At 51.4% G+C, this 20980-nt stretch overlaps 1 protein-coding gene across 6 annotated transcripts in view; it reads right to left on the reverse strand.

The window, feature by feature from the left end:
* The window catches only part of LOC119449448 (restin homolog), a 126077-nt gene that overhangs the window by 22433 nt on the left and 82664 nt on the right, over nucleotides 1–20980 (reverse strand). For 4 of the 6 annotated variants that reach the window (XM_037712626.2, XM_037712625.2, XM_037712624.2 and 1 more), the window contains 2 exons: nucleotides 3497–3750; nucleotides 41–122 (listed from right to left, as the gene is read on the reverse strand). In XM_037712626.2, the coding sequence (XP_037568554.1) occupies nucleotides 41–122; nucleotides 3497–3750 (336 nt within the window). Of the gene's footprint in view, nucleotides 1–40; nucleotides 123–3496; nucleotides 3751–11505; nucleotides 15353–20980 lie in introns of those variants that run through there. The other 2 variants (XM_049665206.1, XM_037712623.2) reach the window with 2 other exon arrangements.

The raw sequence follows: 20980 nt of genomic DNA on the forward strand, positions 1-20980 counted from the left end.
TAATACACTAAAGGGACAGAATGATGCTCTTCATCCTCACCAAGGGCAATGCGGGCCTTTTCAATCTCTTCTTGTGATTTCCGCAATTCTTCAGACAGCTTTGGGATACGGAAGGAGTCGTTCTACAAAACAAAACAAAGCAGTATCAGGGCATGAACAATGCACAATACTCTTGCATGGCCTGTTTATTAACAAGTGACACTCATGACAGAGTCTATTTTCTGTGATGCAAGTTAGCCTTTTCTTGCAGCATGGTCATTCTATGCCTGCTGTCCCAATGGGTGCGCTTGACCATCTTATTTTATTTTTAAGAAAATATGATGAATTGTATGACAGGAAAAGCCTTTCCCCCAAAAATGCGAGGTAAAAATTTTTTTTTGTACATTTGAAGGCCATTTGCATTTTTTCAAACGGTGCCAAACCAGGTGGGAAAAAAAGTAGCCATATATCGAGTCTCTTATTATCAAAAGACTCGCAGTACAATTGGTAGTCACTTTTTTTTTTAGCTTAAGATGTATGCTTCTGTGATAAAAACAATACCGAGAAAATTGCTTTTTATCGCAATTTGCCTGCCTCCAAGAAATTACAAATTCATTTTCTAAAAATGAATTTCTATATCAAACATTTCCCTGAAAACAGTAACTCTAGTCGCAGGAACGGGCGCCTAAGAGTTGCGCTCTAAACGCTGATTCAAAAGATAAGGTATAAAAAGCTAAGCCAGCGGCAACAAGTCACATGTCACATGTTTTTGGCTTTCCGAGGAATTGCATGCATTGCAGGGTGAACTAGCAAAATGGTTAGACTAAGTGAGGCCACCATCCGATTTGCAACTGTTGTGGAGTCGTTTGATAAAAGCAGAATATCAAATGCACAATGGACCATACGCAGGACAACATGTAGTGGTTCAGAGAGATAAAATGCTGTCTGAGAGTGATGACAACCGATATTAAGTGTAAACAAATTTCTATTCTGTGAAGGCAAAAAAAGTTAGCTACCTTCATGTTTTGTTGATGGACTTAATCTGAGGTATGCTACAGTTTTCTTTCAAAAAATTGGATGTGCATTTCTACTTTGTTTAGGAACTCCCATGTTATTTCTACATTAGTTTCTGCTTTGAACCAATAAACAGTGGGTGTGTGTTCTATTTGGCGGCATGTTAAAATTAGGCAAATACTGCCAGATGAATCAGCGGCCTGTTTTGGCATTTTCTATCTGCCTCTTAGACCTGCCTGATAAAGTGACCAATTATGTCGGTCCTGTAAGGATTGAATAAACGAAAGTTGACTGTATAAGACCACTTCAGAACAAAAGGCCTCCCCGAAATCAAAATTTCCCCTGTCCTGCATCAACCAAACCTGCCCTAGCTCTACAAGTTTTCTAATCTCATCATTACATACAGCACTGTTGCTTCGAGTGTGCTACATTTCCCTCTGAACTCATTTTGCAAACTAACAGAGAACTGCTTATTCTTGTCTGCTCGTGCTAGTACAGTGCATTATAACAGTGTAATGCCATTTACATCAAAGGTACTGGCAAACCATTTATCTAACCTGTAACTAGAACCTTTCTAATGGTAATCGTGTTTTACCTCCTAAATACACGCTACTAGGGCAGTTTAATGTAGCCCCCAATTCCATTTTCATTCTATTTCATTCCAGCGTAACATTCTCTTTCTTTCAGAGATTTGCATAGCCGGCAACACAAGTGTGGGCAGGTATCTGTGGTGTTTTTGTAACAGTCCACTCACACTCCGTTTCCAGGTAGCCTTTTTTGTTAGTTCTTTCTCTCAAGTTGCCACATCCCCTTCAGGCGCTGTGTCCACAAATGTGGACACCAAATTTGCATTCACGTAGATACAAACACAGATTGAAAAATGGGATTTGAAAAGCGCAGGCAAATGCGCCGTTCCTTTCTCTATTTGACAAGTGGCGCCATTGCTCTGAAGACATACGTAATAATGATGAAAACGCGCGGGAAAATGGCCGCTTCAAGCTTCTACGGTGCGAACCGTAAATAGCTCTTCATTTTTATTTGTTTTCAAGGTATTAACTTTATTAAATACACCTAAAAGCCATTTATTTGTAAAAAGCAATGTTTCATGATTGTTAAATACTATCTTTTCTTGGAGTACCAAGTGTAAGAGAACCGCACGCAGCTACCAAAAGTTAGTGTCCATGTTTGTGGACATGTCGCCTCAAAGCAGCCTTTCCGAGCAAGCTGCCGTGTATAGCACAGATGCCCCTTGGCTAAAATCATCAAAACATCTTACTTCTTTCAGGCATTTTTAAGCATGCAGTAGAGAGAAGGGAAGTCGATAACCAGACTGTTGACAAACTTATAGCAAAAATTCAAAATAGCGACATATCCGATGCAGATCTCTCAAATGATGAATGCACGAAGCAAGACTTGGCGCATACGGTGGCTCGTGAGAAAGATTTCTCATTTTCTGTGTTTTGCAGTTGAGAAACAACTGGCTAGAGTACTTCAGGAACGCAAGTGCTGAGAAGCTCCTACAGAGAAACACCATGCACATGATGGCGTTCCAAATAGACATTGCGAACAGCCTTGCAACAGAAATGCACCAAAAAAGTGAGGTAGGCCAAGTAATGACAGCTCTAAGCCCGTTGTCAAGAAGGCGACACCACAATCACTTCCGACCACTGCCATTAGGTATGACAGGTACGATCACTGGCAGGAGCATGTGCGCACACCAAATGCACAGTGTTGCTGCTGTGAGGGGTGCGCAGCGAAGAGCCGAATTTGCTGCCGAAAATGCCACGTGTTTTTGTGCCTGTCAGCTCAGAATGATTGCTTTCATCTTTACTACACAAAGTACATTGCAAATGTTTAGATAATCAAGGAAAAGTCACAGGAAAAATGTTTTACCCCACTTACCTAGCTAAGTGAACTAGAAAGCACAATGCAACATTTTTTTCTGGATTAAGGCACCCAGTCCACAAATGTGGACACCACGGAAAACTATGAAAAACTACAATTTATGTTTCCATCTTTTAATGACTTTTTTATTGAAACACGGAGAGCCGAAAATGATGCTAAAATAATTTTTTTCATTACCAGATTTACTTGACACCTGAAGGGAATATAGCAACAATTTTTGGGGTTGGAGAGCTTAATAAAAGAATTACATGCAACTGAAAGCAAAATTGATTTATAACCGTACTTGCTTATAACCTAAATATTTTTATAACCTAATAGTTTATAACCTATCTCTTTGGTTGGAATGGCTGGAAAAATGGTTGGAACACACCAAAAAAGTACCTTTATATTAAAAAGCTGTGGCACATATGCATCAAATTTACCAACAATCCATGTTCAGTGCATGCAAGATGGCAGCAATTGTGAAAACTGCAACTAGGGAAGCAAACCAAACAGTTCCCTTTTGTACCAATTTAGCACAACCACTTAATGAGAGAGGGATCCCGTGTAGAAGAATGGCATTTCAGAATTAGAATGAGTGGAACAAATGGTGCCATACCTGTAATACCTGCGCATTGAGGTGCTGGATGATGACAGCAAAAGAGGCAAATCCAGCAGAGGCATGCCTGAGCTGCAACTTGAGCATGGTGAGCTCCTTGGTTTTCGACTCGCAGAGGGCACCCAGTCGCTGGATCTCTTTGGTGAATTCAGCTTTCGACTGGGCTTGAATTCGCGCCTCTCCTATTTTACTGGGGGGACCTGTGCCAGGGCCCTGAGAAATCACTCGTGAGGCTGCTGTGCCCTTCTTCACATCTGCGTAGAACAAATAAACAATGTGTATGAGAGATCTGTATAGAATAGGCAGAAAAAAAGTGTTATGGTACATAACCATAACATTGTAATTGCAACACCCTTGCTCCGCAGTGCTTTTCACCTTACATGGTGTGTGCATAGAAACTTCAAGTCATACAAGTTCTTTTACGCACATTTATGTAATGAATTATGTTTGCAATACATGAGAGTCCAGTGCAGCGAAGTTGTGGGCTGATGCGATATGGGTACTCTTATATTATGTTTGACCACCTGGTTTTTCCTAATGTGTGCCTATATATCACAGCACATGGCTGTTTTTGCTGTCTACATCACAATGCAGCAACCATGGCAAGGAACATAACCTGCAAACTTGTGATTAACAGTGGAATGGTATAGCAGTCAAGCCTCCATGGTGAACTGCACAGTGTAGGAGAGTTACCATTTTGTTCGGGCCGTGGTGATCAAAGCTACTTCTCTTAGGCACTTCATGCCAACCGAGTTTTACCTAACTGGGTACCAGTGTTTGAACAACAATTGCTTTCTTCTTTGGCTCCAATCCCCCATACCGTTCATGCTTTATATACTCGTACTTCCAGCAAAACGTGAGTGAGGCAAGGAGTAAAGATAATTATTAGGTCAGTATAAGTACACAAATATCTAACCTGTGCAACAAAGCAGTTCAAGAAGCTTAAGAAGAATTGTTTTCATTGTTGGAATGCTTCCCGAATGTGCAAAAAGCCACTGATGCTGTTGGTGTTCAGCGCTCTGGCAAAAAGTGCGCATATACATTTTGGGTAAGGCCTACGCTGTGCCACTTTGTTCGTTGTGCTTGAGTTTGTTTTACGAGGGCAATGGTTACATATTTATCAATGAGACACTCGAATGTCCTACTTTTCGAAAAAGCTATGCAGTATTGGCGGGACAAATACATCTCACTTTTTAAAACTAAACTGCTTGTTGTAAAGAAGTGAAATTAGTTGCAAACAACTTCTAAGCATACCATTTACTTATACCACACAAAAAATATCCAAGAGTTGTGGTTAACAAAGAGTCAAATAGACAAGAAATAATTTTGCAATCAGACCCTAGGGGGTCAATGGGACATAATGCATTCCACTTCATAGAAAAACCATTTAGAGTCAGTGGGACAAATAAGTCCCACTTTTTTAAAACAAACGGTTTGGTATTGATTCTAAGCACCTCATTTACCGATACGACCAGGGTGCCGGAACGAAATGTTTTTCGTTCTGGTTTTAGTTTCGTTCCACTGAAAAAAGTTGTGTTCCTGTTCTGCTCCGGAACGAAAAAAAAAAAAAGACCCATTTGGTTCATAATGGTTTTGGTTCGCATGCAAAAATTTTCAAAGCAAAGTAACAATGAAAACATAGTATTAATTTTTCTCAATATGAGAATTCTGCAAATCTCAGAAGCAGCACATCACCGAGTGTTCTCGCCGCAATTCGAGACCGCTGTTCCGATAAAACTAAAACGAACACAAACGAAGGATAAAACTTCGGTAACAAAGCGTTGCACTCGTAGAAAAGGAAACGATGAGCTCTTAGCATGCAAGCCCTGGGTTTTTCTACGATGCCAATGTACTAGCGCACCAAGCGGCAGGCTTTGATTAGTGGAGTGCTCGACCGGCTATCGCTCACACAATGCCTGCCTGGGATACGCGCTTATGAGGACTCCTGAGATACACGCTAATTATGACGCTGCCTGACGTCGGTTGTTTCGGATTGCTGCCTTTCCCTTGAACCGAAAACCGAACAAAAATATTTTGGTTTCACTCCGAAACAAAATAATAAATAACGCTTCGGTTATGTTTTCGTTCCGGTCAAAAATATCGTTTTGTTTCGTTTTCTAGTTTTTGTTTTCGTCCCTTTCGACACAATGGATACCACGCAAAAAAATTTCAGGAGTTTAGTCAAAAATATACACAGTTCTACAAGGGGCTAAGACTCTTAAATGTATCCTTCTCAAAAGATACGTACTGTATAAGTGATACCACGAACACCCATAATTATGGATCACACAAGGTGGCTGGGGCGGGACGGGGAAGAGGGGGCTTGGCGGCCAGCATTCTGGTACATAGAAATTTAGAGGGAGGGAGGCTAGTGCCAGCTGTGCTAACTTGTGTGCGTCTTATAACGCATGCTCGTGTCTGCATGGCAAAGCCACGATGTCACTTGTACACGCCGGAGCTAAGCAGCCGTCAAAGTTTGCGAGCGCAAACGAACTCGGAAGAGCGGAGGTCAAATGCGCAAGGCGCCTCGAACGAATGAACGCACCGTCGTACGCAAGTTCGCAAGCAACACGCTTGCGTCGCGAAGGGCGCCCGACAGCCGTCACTGTGCGTCGTCTAACGCTATGAATAAACGTGCACGTCGGACGGCACACAGCGTTTGCTTGACCGTGCCCACTGACTGGAGCTGCTATGCATGCCGCGCAGTGTCCACGCTGCACGAATCGCCGCGAGGAGACGTGCGCGCTAAAACAGTCTTGAGCGCAAAAACGCGCGCGGGCGTGTGCGCGTCGCACGCTTTCCGAGGCAGCGGTGAGGGTGGACATGGAAGGAGCCACGACGTCGTGCCGCGAAGTCCTCGCGGACTTCTAGTCACATCCGGACCGCAAAAGGACCGAGGACTCCCTCCCTCACGGGTCCCGTCAACGTTGGTCCCGTACATAGTATACTCAAACGTGTACGCGGTCGACTGTGCGGAAGAAGAGAAGAAAGGCACGCCGCGCGTCCCGCGCACGTCGACGACTCCTCCGAGTGAAATTGGTTCGCCATCAAGAAGCGGTTCTCCCAAGAACGAGGTCGTCGCGCAACGTCGAAGGTGCGGCACTGCTCGCGCTGACAGAACGACGCTTTCTCATAAGGAAGGGCGCCTTTGGATGGAAAAAAAAAAAAAAAAAAAAAAAAAAAAAAAAAAAAAACGAACAAAGACGAGCACGTACATACACACACATACGCAACCGGGACCGCGAGACTTTTGCTTTCGCGCGGACGTTCTTGGAAGAGCAACACCTGCCGGCGGCATCGGCAAGAGTGGAAAACAAAGAAAAGGGAGAGCGACAGCAGCAAACGAAGCGAGTCAAAAGAGACGCGGAAGAGGGGCGGGAACACGCACGATATCGGCGGTGCCCGCAGGCTCCGCAAATGACGGATGCAAGCGGAGGAAGGGTTCGGGACGTGAGCGTCGTTTCCGCACGAGGAGCTAGCCACGACGCGGGACAGAGTGCCATTGTGTTGACAGGTACCCGTCTCGGGCAAAGAGCTGTAAATAAGCCGGCGCGTGGAGACCCTGCTTGGAAGCCCAATTTTGCTTGAAACAAAAGAAAACGAGTTTGACTAAAAATGCCACTGCGCATACGCGAGCAAGTATATTTTACAGCCAAATAACCTCGACCACAGGCTAGCAGAACGAACATTTCTGTCCATTCAACGCTCGTCCCTGCCTTTCCTTTATTTCGTTTCTCCCTTTCTTTCTGTACACCGCGGAGCTTACAATGAGGAGGGGCATTACGCAGAAAGTGTTTGAAAAGCCTTTTTTGTGCTCGTGCGCCTTCGTTGGAATGTGCAGGGGTGAATGCACTTAGAGCTAGAAACGCAGTCTGTGAACGAGAGTGTTCGGTTGGAATAAGCCCTTGCAGGAAAGCCAACTTTCAGATTTTTGCAAACTGTCCATTGGGAACACGTACCAGACACAACCGCAGACTCTGCCCCAGGTGTCACACTCCAACCAATTAAGAGATTCGATCTTTGCGCCCCTTGCGCGTTTACTTCCCTTCAGACCTCGATTTTCGAGACGGGCGGGTGTAAACAACCTGGCCGGTAATTGTAACGACACACACACACACACACACACACACACAGTAAGAAAAATCAGGACTTGTCACTTGATAACCATCCAGTGGCGACACATGTGTCCGCCGTTCTGTGAAATGTCTCCTGATCGCTTCCACCGCAGAGCCCGAACAACGAAAAGACGACAACGCTGCTACGCGCCGTAGACCGGTGGCGGGGACACACACAGCGGAACTTGAGCGGGCGACAAACGAGCCGGAGAGACCCGTAACTCACGGCCGAGGGGGAAATAATAATGAACGAGCAGTCAACGACAAAGGACAAGTGCTCCTTTCGCTCTGAAGACAGGGAGCGAACAGGTCCAGAGGAAGGAAGAAAGAAAACGCGTGACCTTGGTTCGCGACGTGCCGGCATGCTGTGTGCTGCGCGGGTCACACAGCGGGAAGCTGCGGGATGGATGCTCACGCGAGCGTGAGACGCGCGAGCGTGAGCGAACACACACAAAACCACACACACGCGTAGTACGTCCACGGGCGGCGACGACTCGGAAGAAGTCAGCGACCCCGAAGGCGGGGGGAGGGAGGTCCCGGGTCGACCCGTGCCGTGCCCGTTCGTTGGTGCACAGCGGAGATGGCTCCGCTCAAGCGTGGACCAGGCTCCGCCAAGCCACCACACGAAAGGTGCTGTCGACGCTTCACACAGACGGGAGACCGCACGCACCAGTTCCTTCCGATGTTTAATTCATCGCGCGCACCAGTCGCGGGCAAGCGGGAAAAGTCGCACTTCCTGCGCAGCTTCCGTTAGGATCAACATCCACCGCGACAGTCCGACCCCACAGACTGACCTCCATGTCAAAAGCCCAACGCGTTAACCATCGTAGTCAGCTATACCAATGAACGGCGTTATTAACTTCACTGCACAGCTTTGCGTTGATGTTGCATTTTAACAAGATTGCAAGAAAAAAAAAAAGGGGGGGGGGGGGGGGATCGAGCTGGTGTTACTTTAACCGAGCAACGCGACCTACATATTAGACGAATTCGGACACGAAAGATCGCGAAAAGTTCAGCAAGTCACAGAAGACTGGTCGCACCAAGTCTAATCCCCATACGCACGAAGGGTTAGCTTAGGCGAGAGCCAGCGAAGAGCGCCTGGGCTGGCGGTCGGTTAGGTTGGACAACTGTGTGGAGACAATAGATGACGGGCTTCACCCATGCTTCTTGAGAAATCAGCGGCTACGGATGCGACGCTAGAGCAAGCACAGAACGCACAGCGCATGCTAGTCTATAGCGTCGTGCCATGTCTTTGCCCGTGCGTCCTCTAATATCCTTTACGCCGATGCCTCGATAGGTCAAGGGCGCCGCGACCTAAAGGCTATATCCGGTTTTACAATAACAGATCCCCGGAGAAGTTACGATGCGTGCTTTAGCGCTCGAGAGTGAGGAGGCTGCGTTCTGACATCGGTGATGCGCGGAGCATTTACACGCGGGGTTTGCAGCGCTGCCGTAGGTATCAGATGTACACAGGCGCAATATCCTTGCATAGCAGAATAGCTGCGGGCGTAACTATCTGATTAATGGCAGGACTAGAGAGTTGTTATTGCTTGGTACATGATACGTTATAGCTATACGCGACATGTTAGGACCTTTCCGCATGTACTACATCCTATACCGCGAATTACAGCCGCTGAGCAGACGACGAGGCGCGGACGAACGCATCTCGAGGGGCATTGGGCCGTCCTATGGGCTATAAGGAGTCCTGCATGCTTCCACATGTGCTGCGAACGACTTGAGAGATGGAGTACACGGACGCACATTCATTGGACAGCGCTCCCGTTTGGCGACGTCAGTTGCATAGCGTTCACTCCAGTGCTACGTCATTGCGAGAACGAGCGTCCAGAGATAACTTTTCAATATTAACAAAGACAACAAACGCTCCGACGACGCAATGTGCCGGAGTTTGCATACCTACACACTTATCGGAGGCCAGTTGGATGACGAGCAACAACGCTTGCCTGCAGCAGCGGCAGATCCCGCACCTCCAAAGGGGGTTCGCAGTCCCATGGCGGCAGCAGCTGGCCGTCTCAACGCGGCCCACACAGAGTGGATAGGCAAACAGTGCAGAGGAGGAGAAGGTACGTCTTCTTCGCTCCTTACAATAACAGTCTTCAGCGGACGGACAGGCGAGATCGGGGAAAAGCCATCGTGAGCGGCGGCCCGTTTGTCTGCAAGCCGTCTCGGCTACGCGTCAATCAGGTCGAGCTTTTCTTGGCGGCGGCTGGACTCGATTACAAAGTGAAGCCCAAACAGAGAGAGCGCGTGCGAGCTCTGCCTGGCCGACGGCCCTTCGAGGGACCGCCAAAAGCAAAGCAGGTCAAGCCGCGCCCCACAACAGCTGCGGCACCCCCACGCCTCCGGCGGCGGCTCAACGCCAGACGGAATCGGGTAATTTTGATCGAGCGCGCTCGGCACGGGAGCCGCAGACCACAACTTCGGTTGATCGCCCGGTCACGGAATGTGTACACTCGCGCGCACACCGCTACTGATAGCTCCTCCTTGTTCGCCAGCGCTCAGCCAAACTGCCTTTATAGAAATTGCTGCATGCTCTGCCGGCAGAATAACAAAGAATGGGCGCAAAATGCGCGGGGGATTGTTGATGTCCTCGCAGCTGGGCCTATAGATACTGCCACTTACCTTACAACGTGCGTCGATTCGTGCCCGCCTGAACATATCCTTACTAAAACATCTAAATTATTTGCTGTCGTTTCCCGGTAACGATAAAGAGACGATGAGAAACAGTACTACGGCGGGCATGAAGTGAAAAACAAAGTGTAATCAACATGCGAAACTCTCAGAGCCGACGTTTTGATTGCCGGAGCAAGGCCCTTGACAGGCAGCCTCCAACATGCTGGTCATATATTCACGTATGATGCCGCCAAAACCTTTCCTGGACAAGTTGTACCGTCGGCTGTTGCTGCCGGAGAATGCGGGATAAAGTCAGCGAACACTATATACTATACCTATCCCGGATGAGGTAAACACGCCGGGATGAAACACACGCCCTGGGTAGATGCAAAACTTCAATTACACGGGTCACACCATCGCAACGCCCGCAGTTCCCAGCTCCATAGCAGCTGCTGGCGAAAGGACAGACAGACACGTGTGCGCGGCTCCCACCAAGACCGGAGTCCAACAGGAATTGACGCGGGAACAATGGGTCGCAAGAGAATAGCGCGAAATGAATTTCCCCACATAACGGTGCACAGGGTGGCGCTACAACGTATGTATGTCTAAGACGACGAAAACACAGAGGCACCGACGGCGGCACCAAAGCGGAGGACGCTTCCAGCGTTAAGCCGCGGGGGGTGTCAGAACAAAGAAAGCACAGCTCGGAAAATAGGTTACTTCCGCGGCAAGCCGGTCGCTCCCGGGGCAGACGAATGAATTGCGGGAGCTCCCGGGGCAGGGCTCTTTCGAAGGATGCGCGGCACGGGAAAATGGCTGGCGCGCGCTCAAGCAGCTTTTTGGGGTCAAGACAACGTCACGACTCGTTGCATAACAACCAGCTGAGCTGGTGTAGACACACAAGGTCGATCCAAGCAAACTGGCCACATTGGTTTGGTTGAGCATGTACACCGTGGCAAGACAAGACTATCCGTCTGATCAGCGCGCTCACCCACATCGAAAAAATCCCGCAGCCCCGAAAGAGCGCCGCTGACCGCTGATTACGCCTGAAACGAGTCGTCATCACTATCCACGGCCGCCGACCGTTCATCGACAAACGATGACGCTGAGATCACACAGCGAAACGCTGCAGCTTATGATGCGTCTAGCTGCTCAGCGCTACCGAATACGCCTAAGATCTTTCGGAGATGAAAAACTAAGGCAAACAATGTAGACGGGCCCCTACCTCCGCAAGACACGGACACGCGCGAGCACAACACTTACTGCAAGACGAGCAGACGGCATCCTCGTCGTTGTCGCCATCCGAAGAAGGCAAGGCGCGGTCGGTCGAATCGACCACGGGCACTTGCACCGATGGCGGTGCACAGGCCGCGGAAGCACACGGGGCCGCCACCTTCATGGTGGCATCGCGCACAACCGCGACGGGTTCGACGGCGAGCACGACGACGGGAGACACCGCGCGCCGCTTCTGGACGCTATCCGAAGTCAAGCACGCCACCCTGCCGTGCTCCTTTGCGGGAGTAGCCTGCTGCTGGTGCTTGGGTGCGGCGAACGACGACTCTTGCACGACGACGTCCGCTTCGGCCGCCGCTCGCGGCAGGGAAGCCGACCGCGCTGCGACCGTCGGTTGCTGCTCCGGCTCGTCGAGGACGAACGTGCCCGAGCGCCTCAGCTGTCCCGGGGCTTCTTGCGTGGGCGCTTTTGGGGCTTCCTCTGCAGCGCTGCTGCTCTCCGCTGCGGCGTGCCGCGCATGCTTGGCGTTCTTCGCGATTCCGGAAAACAGCGGCGCTTTAGCGCCGACCGAACAATCCCTGGTCGGAGCAGCGACGGCAGCCGTCACTTTTGTCAGCAGCGGCGTGACCTGTCTCTGCTGCAGCGCACTGCCGTTGTTCCTGCTCGGCTGCGGTATATGGCCGACTTTGGCGCCGAACCGGGATCGCTTGGCTGGCACTGGCGCCGCCGTAAGAACGGGTATTCCGGACTCCTTCTTTGCCGGACGAGCAGCAGTCGCGGGCCGGGGTAGCCGAGACGCGGTCGGGATTCGAGATGCACGCGGGCGCTTGCCCTCCACGGCCGATTTTGGCGGGGTGTGCTCGGCGCTGATGGCGTTGAAGTATTGCACCTTGTCCCGGAAACTTCCCTCGGACGCCTCCAGCTTGTTCGCTCCGTCAACCTCCTCGACAGCGTCGCACGGCGGCGTCGAGCGGTCGGCTGGAGGTAGCTGCGGCGAGTCCGCCCGTTCGGCACTGGCGCGAATGCCGCCGCTCTGCGCCGCTTCCTGAGCGGTACTGGCGCTAGACGTGCCAAGCGTGACCTCGTTTTCCAGCACGAAGGTTTCGTAGTTCACGGACTGGATCATGTCGTTCCCGATCACACACACGTCCGGGGCGTCCTGGGTTTCCTGGACGGGCAGGTGGTCTACGATTATGACTTCCCTTTCTTCGAGGTCGTTCAAGTCCTCGGACTCCAGATCAGAATCGCTGAAGAAGCAGTTTCCGTACTGCTGTACCGGAACGCCGCAATCTTGGTCGATGACAGGCTGATTGCTGAAGAGGCCCCCGGGCGGTTCGTCATCGGGTGTCGACAAGGGCGTCAGAAGGGACTCGCCGCCGTTGTCAGGCTTGAGGAAGATGAAGCTGGCTTTCTCGTCGGCCGGGAAGTCGTCCGAAACGTCGGAGACGGGGGAGACCGTGTCGCGGCTTATTCGCCGCTGCTGCGCGCACCTAGCAGGCTCCGCGGCGACGAATTCGAACTCGTCCTGCGCGGGACACTCTTCGCAGTTCGAACCGGTCGACGCCGAGTCGTGTCTTTGTTTCTGGTAGCTTCGTTCGAAATTGGCCACCTCGGCGTCTTCGTTAGCGGCCTGTTCGTTCACGTCTTGGTGTGACTCGGGTCGAGACATCTCGGAGGCGCCGTCGTGATTTTCTGCGCAAGCTTGAGATCTGTCTTCAGTACCCGCGAGTGGTTGCGTGTCATCTCGAGTATTCTCGGTGCAGGGTACCTGTTCGGCCTGGTCGCAGTCGTCCTGGTAGCATTCGTTGACTTCGACAACGAAGGTGACGTTAGACGCAGGTTCACCGTTTTGTTCGCAGAGCGAGATTTCGTGTTCGCACTGTTCGCTAGCTACGTTAGGCATGTTGTCGCGTTCAGTTTCCGAATGGGCCACGGGAAACTTGCCTTCGGTGCTGCTTTCAGCGCCACTCGCCACACCGGAGTCGCCCTGAACGCTATCGGCTGACGGCGGACCACAGTCGGCGGACGCGGCCTCCGAGCCCCCGAAGACGACGGCACCGTTGTGGACGGGGTGACTGCTGTCGGCGTTCTCGTTCGGCACATCCGTCTCCGCAAGGCACGTTCCGTTCAACAGCAGCTTCTTCAGTGCACGCTTCTTGTCCTCTTGCTCGGGCTCACCGCCACCGAGGTCGTTACCGGGAGTCAGAAAGTGGGGGAGCACCGCGTCGGAGAAGACCTTGCCGCTACGGGACTCGTGGTTCCTCGGGGACTTCGCGCGCGGTAGTCTGAAGTCGCCGTTCACCTCTGCCTTGGGGTCGCAGTAGATGAGGCCCCAAACCGCGTTGGTGTCGCCGCCGACGTCGTCTGGACACTCGCTGCCGCCGGGGGCAGCCTCCAGAGAGCGCGGCAACGTGTGCGCCCGCATGACCAGCGCGGCCTCCTGGCGACGTTTCGCCTCGGGCGATTCACTCACGTCCAGGGGCACGGAGGACCACTGGGACAGTTCCTCCTTGCGCGCCGCCTCGGCCACTGCGGCGTCCGACATGCGCCTCCTGCCAGGTTCCTGGTGGCCGACTTTTTTCTTGTCCTTGCCAAAACGGAACATGCGCAGGAACGCGCTCTTGTCGTTGCCGCCGGGCGACGCATCCTTGGGTTTGGAGCCGCCGCCGCCGCTACCGCCGCCTCCGATGCGGAACGACCAGCTCCTCTTGAAGCTCTCCTCTTTGGCGGCGGCCGGGGGCGACGGCTTGCGCAGGGATCCCCGGCGCTCGAAGAGGCCCAGCGGCGACTCATCGTCGCCGACAGCGTTGCTCGGCGACGGACCGCCATCCAAGTTGCGGTTCCACTTGACACGCATTTTCTTTCGCCACGAAGACATAGCAGGTCGTCGGTTGCAGCTTAGGCCTCGAACACTGGATGCAGCCACATGGAATGGCAGAAGTGGCAGATGCGAAGGCGTCGACCCTGAGTCGAGTGCGCGTCCAGAGCGACGACGTTTCCCACGCCCGGTGGCGGAGGCGCGGCAACCTTCCGGGACTCGCCCTTCATCATTGAGCGGCGGCGGTGCCCGCCGCTTACGCGCTACAGCACAACGAAGAGGAAAACGCCAGGCGGTCGGGTGGCACTCGATCGGCTGACAGACAGATGATCGGTCGCCTCACTCACGCACGCAATTTCGTGGAGGGGTGGCAGGCAGAGCCGATGACACGCTCAAAGCCGACGGACACGCTGCGTCGAAGCCCGTTGCCCCGAGCACTGAACAGCCAGCCGCTTTGGCACAGCGGCGCGCGAACACCACGCGCAATCCACCGGCGCACGAGACGAGCACGAGAAATCCCGCGACGTCTTTCTCCTTCGTCGAAAAGAAAACCGCAGACGACGACGACGAAGCTTGTTGCAGCAGCCGGTAACTCGCAGCCGGTGAACTGGGGGAGCTCTCTCACCGCAAACAAAGAGTGCGGCGCGTACGCACACACACACACACACACACAACACACGCGCGAGCACCGCGGCGACAGCTGCGAACGATGCCGAGTTCACAAAAGGGCGTCTCGCGCACTGGCAGCAGCGGAGATAGGTCAAGCAACGAAGAGGATGGCGACGGCTGAGGCGATGTCGAGCGCTTTCGAAGGAGGTACACAACTTCGCGTCACGAATGATACGGACACCGCGGGAAGGGACTGAGAGAACCGAAGAAGCCGAGCAGCGGACCAGGCATCATAGGCCGAGCAGCAACCACCAACTGCTCTGGCCCCCCTCAAAGGCGCGCGCACACACGAACACACCAGCGGCGAAGACCGCTGGCTGGCGGCTCTACAACACGCACAAAGTGGCGATGGAAAGTGGTTCGGAGAGGAGGCAGATGAAATATAAATACGGACCAAGCGGAGCCGCCTCGCACTCGCCTTCCTTCCCGGCGTTCGCACTCACCCCTCGATGCACCCCACCTCCACACCCCCGGAGCTCGGGGAGAGAAGGAAGGGGGGGTTCGTGCACCCCTCTCCCGTCCCAAACAGGATCCTTCACGCGAGGCAGCCGCTGCGGCAAGGACAAGAGCGCGCTCGCCTCCGTACGCACACACACCTCGCTTGTTGTGTGCTGCTTGGCCCATTCTGAAGTCCCGACGACGATGCGGCCTTTCCCAGCGCACCCCACCCGCCACGGCACGCTAACGAACATGAATATTACACGCGTTTGTCGATGAGCATCGAAGAATGACAAGCATTTCACCGACGCCGTTCTTTTTCGCACAGTCAGGAATGCACAAGACCCGCGCGCCAGCTTCGCGGCGTATACGTGTCTTGTTAATACGTAAGAACCTCGTGGGGCTGCGTACAACGCTAGCCATGTCATAGCAGGTTGCGGAATTAGACCACGAGCACCAATGCCCGAGTCGAGTATTTCTGCTTTGATACAAATAAAAGGTTGTAGTTTGCAACGTAACCGGCAGCGCCAGTACAGTTTTTTACGTTTACTAAAGTTCAACGTGCTAAAGTTAACGGTACCGCTCAGGGGTGAATGAAACTACCGCATTAAGCCAACTCGCAGTCATGCTGCTGCCTAAGAAAAAAAGAAAAAGCATTATCCGCTATGATAGACGTCCGTAAGTTTAGTTTGAGATGTTGCAAGGAAACAGTTTAGTATTGCTAATAAGAAGAAATGCGCAAGACGATCCGCTGTTCCAATGCGCATAGTCTGTATACAATCAATGTGCGTGACTGAATTTGCGCAGGCTGTGAGACAATTATGCGATAGTTCAATGCATCAGGGACACGCGTTGTCGCTAGGCTCTCGGCTAAATTGCATGTTTTGAAGGCACAGCGTTCCTCTTCAGCCGCACACGCAGGGTCTTCAACTGAATTTTAAAGTAGGATGTCACAATCATATCGCAAGAAAGTTAAATAAAAACATTAAACGCGGAACAACACTGTATAAAACTTAGCAAGTCTTTTTCTTGAAGTATTAGCTTTACACGACCATATTCTTATCGATCATATACTTCCCAATCCAGTTTTATCGCCCGCAACTCCTTTTGTTTGTTATCGCTGGGAATATGATGCAGCCTTATTTCCCCCAATATTGCACGGTTTCGGCATTACGGCACGCTGCACGTGCAGTTACTTTTCACCCGTTGTTCGTTTGTCGCCATTCCGAAGAGCACTGAAACGGCCCGCAAACCGCACGGTCCTGGAACCCATGACCGCCGAGTGGCTTCGGAGAACATTCATGCGGCGGCGCCAGCTATAGCGTATAGCTGGAAAGTGCGAATAGTTTACGCCGTCGCTCAGTGGTCGCCGCTACGGGCACAACCGATTGTTGCAAAGGCCTCGTCGCAGCACTCAAAACGAGAGAACTGCGCAGCCGGGACGACTCGCATAGATGATTTCATTTTAGATCCACTACGCTATATCACCTTGGGCACGAACGATTTATCAGTTTTGTATACGCAGTGACCGCCGCAAATGTACAATGTCATGAAACACCGAAGGAATGCATCCGTAGAAACATTTTCATGCGTACTAATCGGCTGTAGTACCGTGAATTTGGTTAACAGAGATAGAAAACGGCGGCGTTAGCAACCCAAGGTGGTGGCACTCAAATGCTTGCGCAAAATAGTATATCGATCATAGGCACCCCCTCGCTGGTGAGGTTTGTGAAAACTACATGATATCGCAGACGCAATGCAAAGGTAAAGGAGTCATGCGAATAAAATGTCACGCGGCTACTGCTGCGTCTCGGCTGTGTGTTTTCAGGTTGCCAACGTCGTTACCACAGCGTTGACGTCAAATTGCTTATCCGTTACCACCATCATCGGCGCCTAGCTGATGACGCCACGCTTCGCGCAAATAACGGCAGTCACTGAATCGGTTCTACCCCCGTCCGCCGCCTGCACTTCGATCACGTGTCCTGTCTCGCCAGTCGGCCGTTAAGCCCGTAGCTCGATTTTCCTGCTCGCATCCGCGACACCCCAATTACACGGAGTTTGATCCGCGTGAAACCTGAATTGTGCCTCTGCTCCCCTGCCTTCTCCCGCCATTTCTGACCCCCTATAGAGGATGAATTCAGACTGTCTGAAGATTGTCGGTATACTTCTTCTAGACCACGTTGCCTTCTTATAGACTCGTCCTTTTTGTCTATATATAAAGTGTGTAAAAACCCATACACAAACAAGTCTCCTCTTGCTTACAGTGGTTGAGAGGCTTTCCAACACGTCGTTAACAGTCTGTAAACATCAGTGGACGACAAAAAACACCGTCTAAGACGAACTATGCAGTTTACAAAGGATCTATACGGTTTCTGTAAAGAGTGCACAACATTTTAAGGGGGCACTAAATAAGTTTAGACTGACAAACCATTCCTTCAAAAGTTAATTTCGTAAATTTTTCCGTACAAGAATAGGAACTAAAGGCCGAAATTGAATTTTTTCAATGTCGCAACGGAACCCCAGCGCCGGTACGCCAGTGTGACGTCATGAATCTCGAAGTATTTTCTCGTATTTCGGCCATTTTGCGGAGTAAGAGTTATCGAAACTTGCTACGTTTAGTCATTGGCTGCTTTAGAATAGAATGCAGTTCATCTTTACCGATAACAAGTTAACTAGGTTCAGCAGACGTCGTCGAAATTCATGACGTCACGGCGAGAGCTAGTGCGAAAACTTCAGATCAAAATCGCCAGCCCGTCTCTCGCTTTTTGAGTCTTCAATGGCTTTTATCAAGCCTCCTCGCACTGTAAAAGCGGCTTTCCCTTCTTTCTTTCTGGTATTGTAGAAGGGTAATTGACTACTACACTTCCTCATCTTTAGCCCTTTAAGCGACTAAAGAGCATGGCCACGACTGCTAAGAACGTCGCGTAAGTCTCCCCGTCCCTGTCAGCTTCAACACGCAGGAAAAAATGCATCTCTCTCGTCCGCTGTCGTTCGCATACATCAGCCGTGCGAAGCACGTTCCCCCCTAACTCCTCCCTCGAGATCACGCCGTTCGCGCGTGGTCTCGCGTTGGCCGCAGAGTGATCGAGTGGGCGCGCGCGTCCGCAGCCCTGAACGAACGCCAAGAAACCTGGCCAGCGATCAGATACACGGGCGTCACAGGGTGCGAGCCACTATAGGTAATTGGCCGCGCATAGAACCAGCATTTGCACGAAAGGATCATGCGCATTCGATACTACATCGCCCTAATAGGCAACGTAGTCAATGCTTCGCGTATCGTATAGCACGCAGTGCCCCCCCCATCCGTTGCTCACTCAAAGTCGTAAGCTATCTACATTCTACAACACATCTTGCCCAGCAAACTAATACGGTATTTATTCAATATCATCATCATCAGTCTATATTTATGTCCACTGCAGGACGAAGGCCTCTCCCTGCGATCTCCAATTACCCCTTTCAATTCAATATATATATATAAAGTGACGGAGAAGCAAAGGGAAGAAACAGGCTGACAGCTGCAACCGGAAGGGACACAATGCCTGTCTGCTCTTTAGGAAGGAGGAGATGGAAAAAGAAAAGAAATTGAAGATAGAACGAAGGGAAGGAAAGAAGAAAGAGTGGACGATATTTATCCCACAAAGTGTAACGTAAGTACAACGACCAAGAATAGAGTACAGTACCACGGCCGCTGGATAAAAAACTACGGCCGTCACGTTCGCTCCCATGGCAGCGCGCCCGACGCGGCAGGCCGCACCTTTTCTTTTTATCCAGCGGCCGTGACAGTACTATAGGCGGCCACCTTCAAGGGACACTAAAGCGAGAACTAATTTGAGCGGCATTCGTAAATAACCCTTTTCTGCAATACCAGAAAAGCCGCTCTTGCCGTGAGATGAGGTTTGGTGAGCCAGAAAAGACGCAAGAACAAAATACCGGTGGAGACGCCGTCCCGGAAGTCCCGCACCAGCACGCCGTGACGTGACAGATTTCCAGAGTCTTGTCGGCCTTAGTTAACGTATATAGTATCGGTAAAGATGGGCTTCATTTATTCTAAAGGAGCGATAGACTGAATTCGGCATGTTTAAAAAAACTGCTACAAGACATTCCAAATACGAAAGAGAAAATTTACGACACCACACTGACGTCCCGGCGCTGAGGTTTCGGCGCGAAATTGAAGGTATGGTACATTTTTGCTTCTTCGAATTTAATCAACCTATAATAGCAAAATTTGCGAAACTAGTATTTTAAAAGAATACTTTATCAAAATAACCTGTGTTTCTCTTTAGTGCCTCTCTAATGCGCTGAGTAGCGTGCAAGAGGAGTCTGCCCCATAGGCCAAGCTCATCCCCCTTAAATAAACTTTCCCATCTCTTGGCCCGGCAGTGTTTCTTGATACGAGGCGAGACAGACAGACAGACAGACAGACAGACAGAGAGAGAGAGAGAGAGAGAGCACTATCACTCTACGTGAACTTCAGTCCCTGCCCATCTAATCAGATTTGTTTTTCTTCCGCTTCATCTGGAACATGCAGTGAAGAAGATTTGTCTTTTTCCTTTCCTCGGAACACGCATAAAGTACGCACGAATAATACGAAAGAGATCGAGAGAGAGAGAGAGAGAGAGAGCGACGCGTTACGAAACGAGAGAGGAAGAAGGCATCGGCCTCGAAACAGACGGAAGGCACACGGATTCGCCCATGCACCTCGGCGGCGCTGGCTGACTGCACCACTGTCACCAGGGCGCACGGCTCGGCGATCGCTCAACGGCACTGCGCAAGTCAACGACGCACGTGGCGAGAGCCGTAAACCGAAGCGCGTAAGCCAGGAACCTACCATTTCACGGCACAGCCGACGTTTCGAATCGTGGCAGCCACCACTGACTTCCTCGCAAGTCCGCCCTTCGTGTGCGTCTGTATACGGTCCGGCACCTATGCCCGTCAACTCCAAATGCGAGCCCATAGTACGTATACAGGGGAGGCGGCCGCCTTTCACTTTCGCAAGTACATAGCGCCAGTTCTGAGTCAAAGAAAGAAGCGAGATCAGAGAAAGAAATGGCGCACGGGTACATGGATAAGGCCAAGCGGGGGTCACTCTTGGAGCAGCGGGGCAAAACGAACGCGCGCACGGCCCCAAAACTGGTCCGCCGCCGCCGCTGCTCGGCCCTCATCGCTCCAGTGGATCGCCCAAGTGGCGCGCGCAGCAGATTCGACCGGCCAGCCAAGCAGCGGCAAGAGCAACGGGAGCAGCCGGCAACGCATGCAGCAGGCTTCGTCGGAAAGGCCGCTCCCGAGGCCCTCATTACGCGATGGCGCTATCGAAACTATACACTGTGAGAAAAGGCCGGCGCCAGCGTAGGCCGCCTCGTAATACGAAGCGACAGCAAGCGGCGGGCGCTTGCGGCCCGTGCACGGCGACGGTGCTTGCAGCGTGCGCGCCCTGACGCGGGGACTAGAATATTTAAAATGATGGATCGAGACCTGTTTGGGTAAGTGTGTGTGGGCAAGGGAGAGCTGCTCGGCATATGTTCACTATGGAAGCTTCGCACGCGAAGCTCCACAGAGAGCGTGAGCCTATGGCCGGAACCA

The sequence above is a fragment of the Dermacentor silvarum genome, chromosome 4, assembly GCF_013339745.2.
Source record: "Dermacentor silvarum isolate Dsil-2018 chromosome 4, BIME_Dsil_1.4, whole genome shotgun sequence".
Lineage (NCBI taxonomy): Eukaryota > Metazoa > Arthropoda > Arachnida > Ixodida > Ixodidae > Dermacentor > Dermacentor silvarum.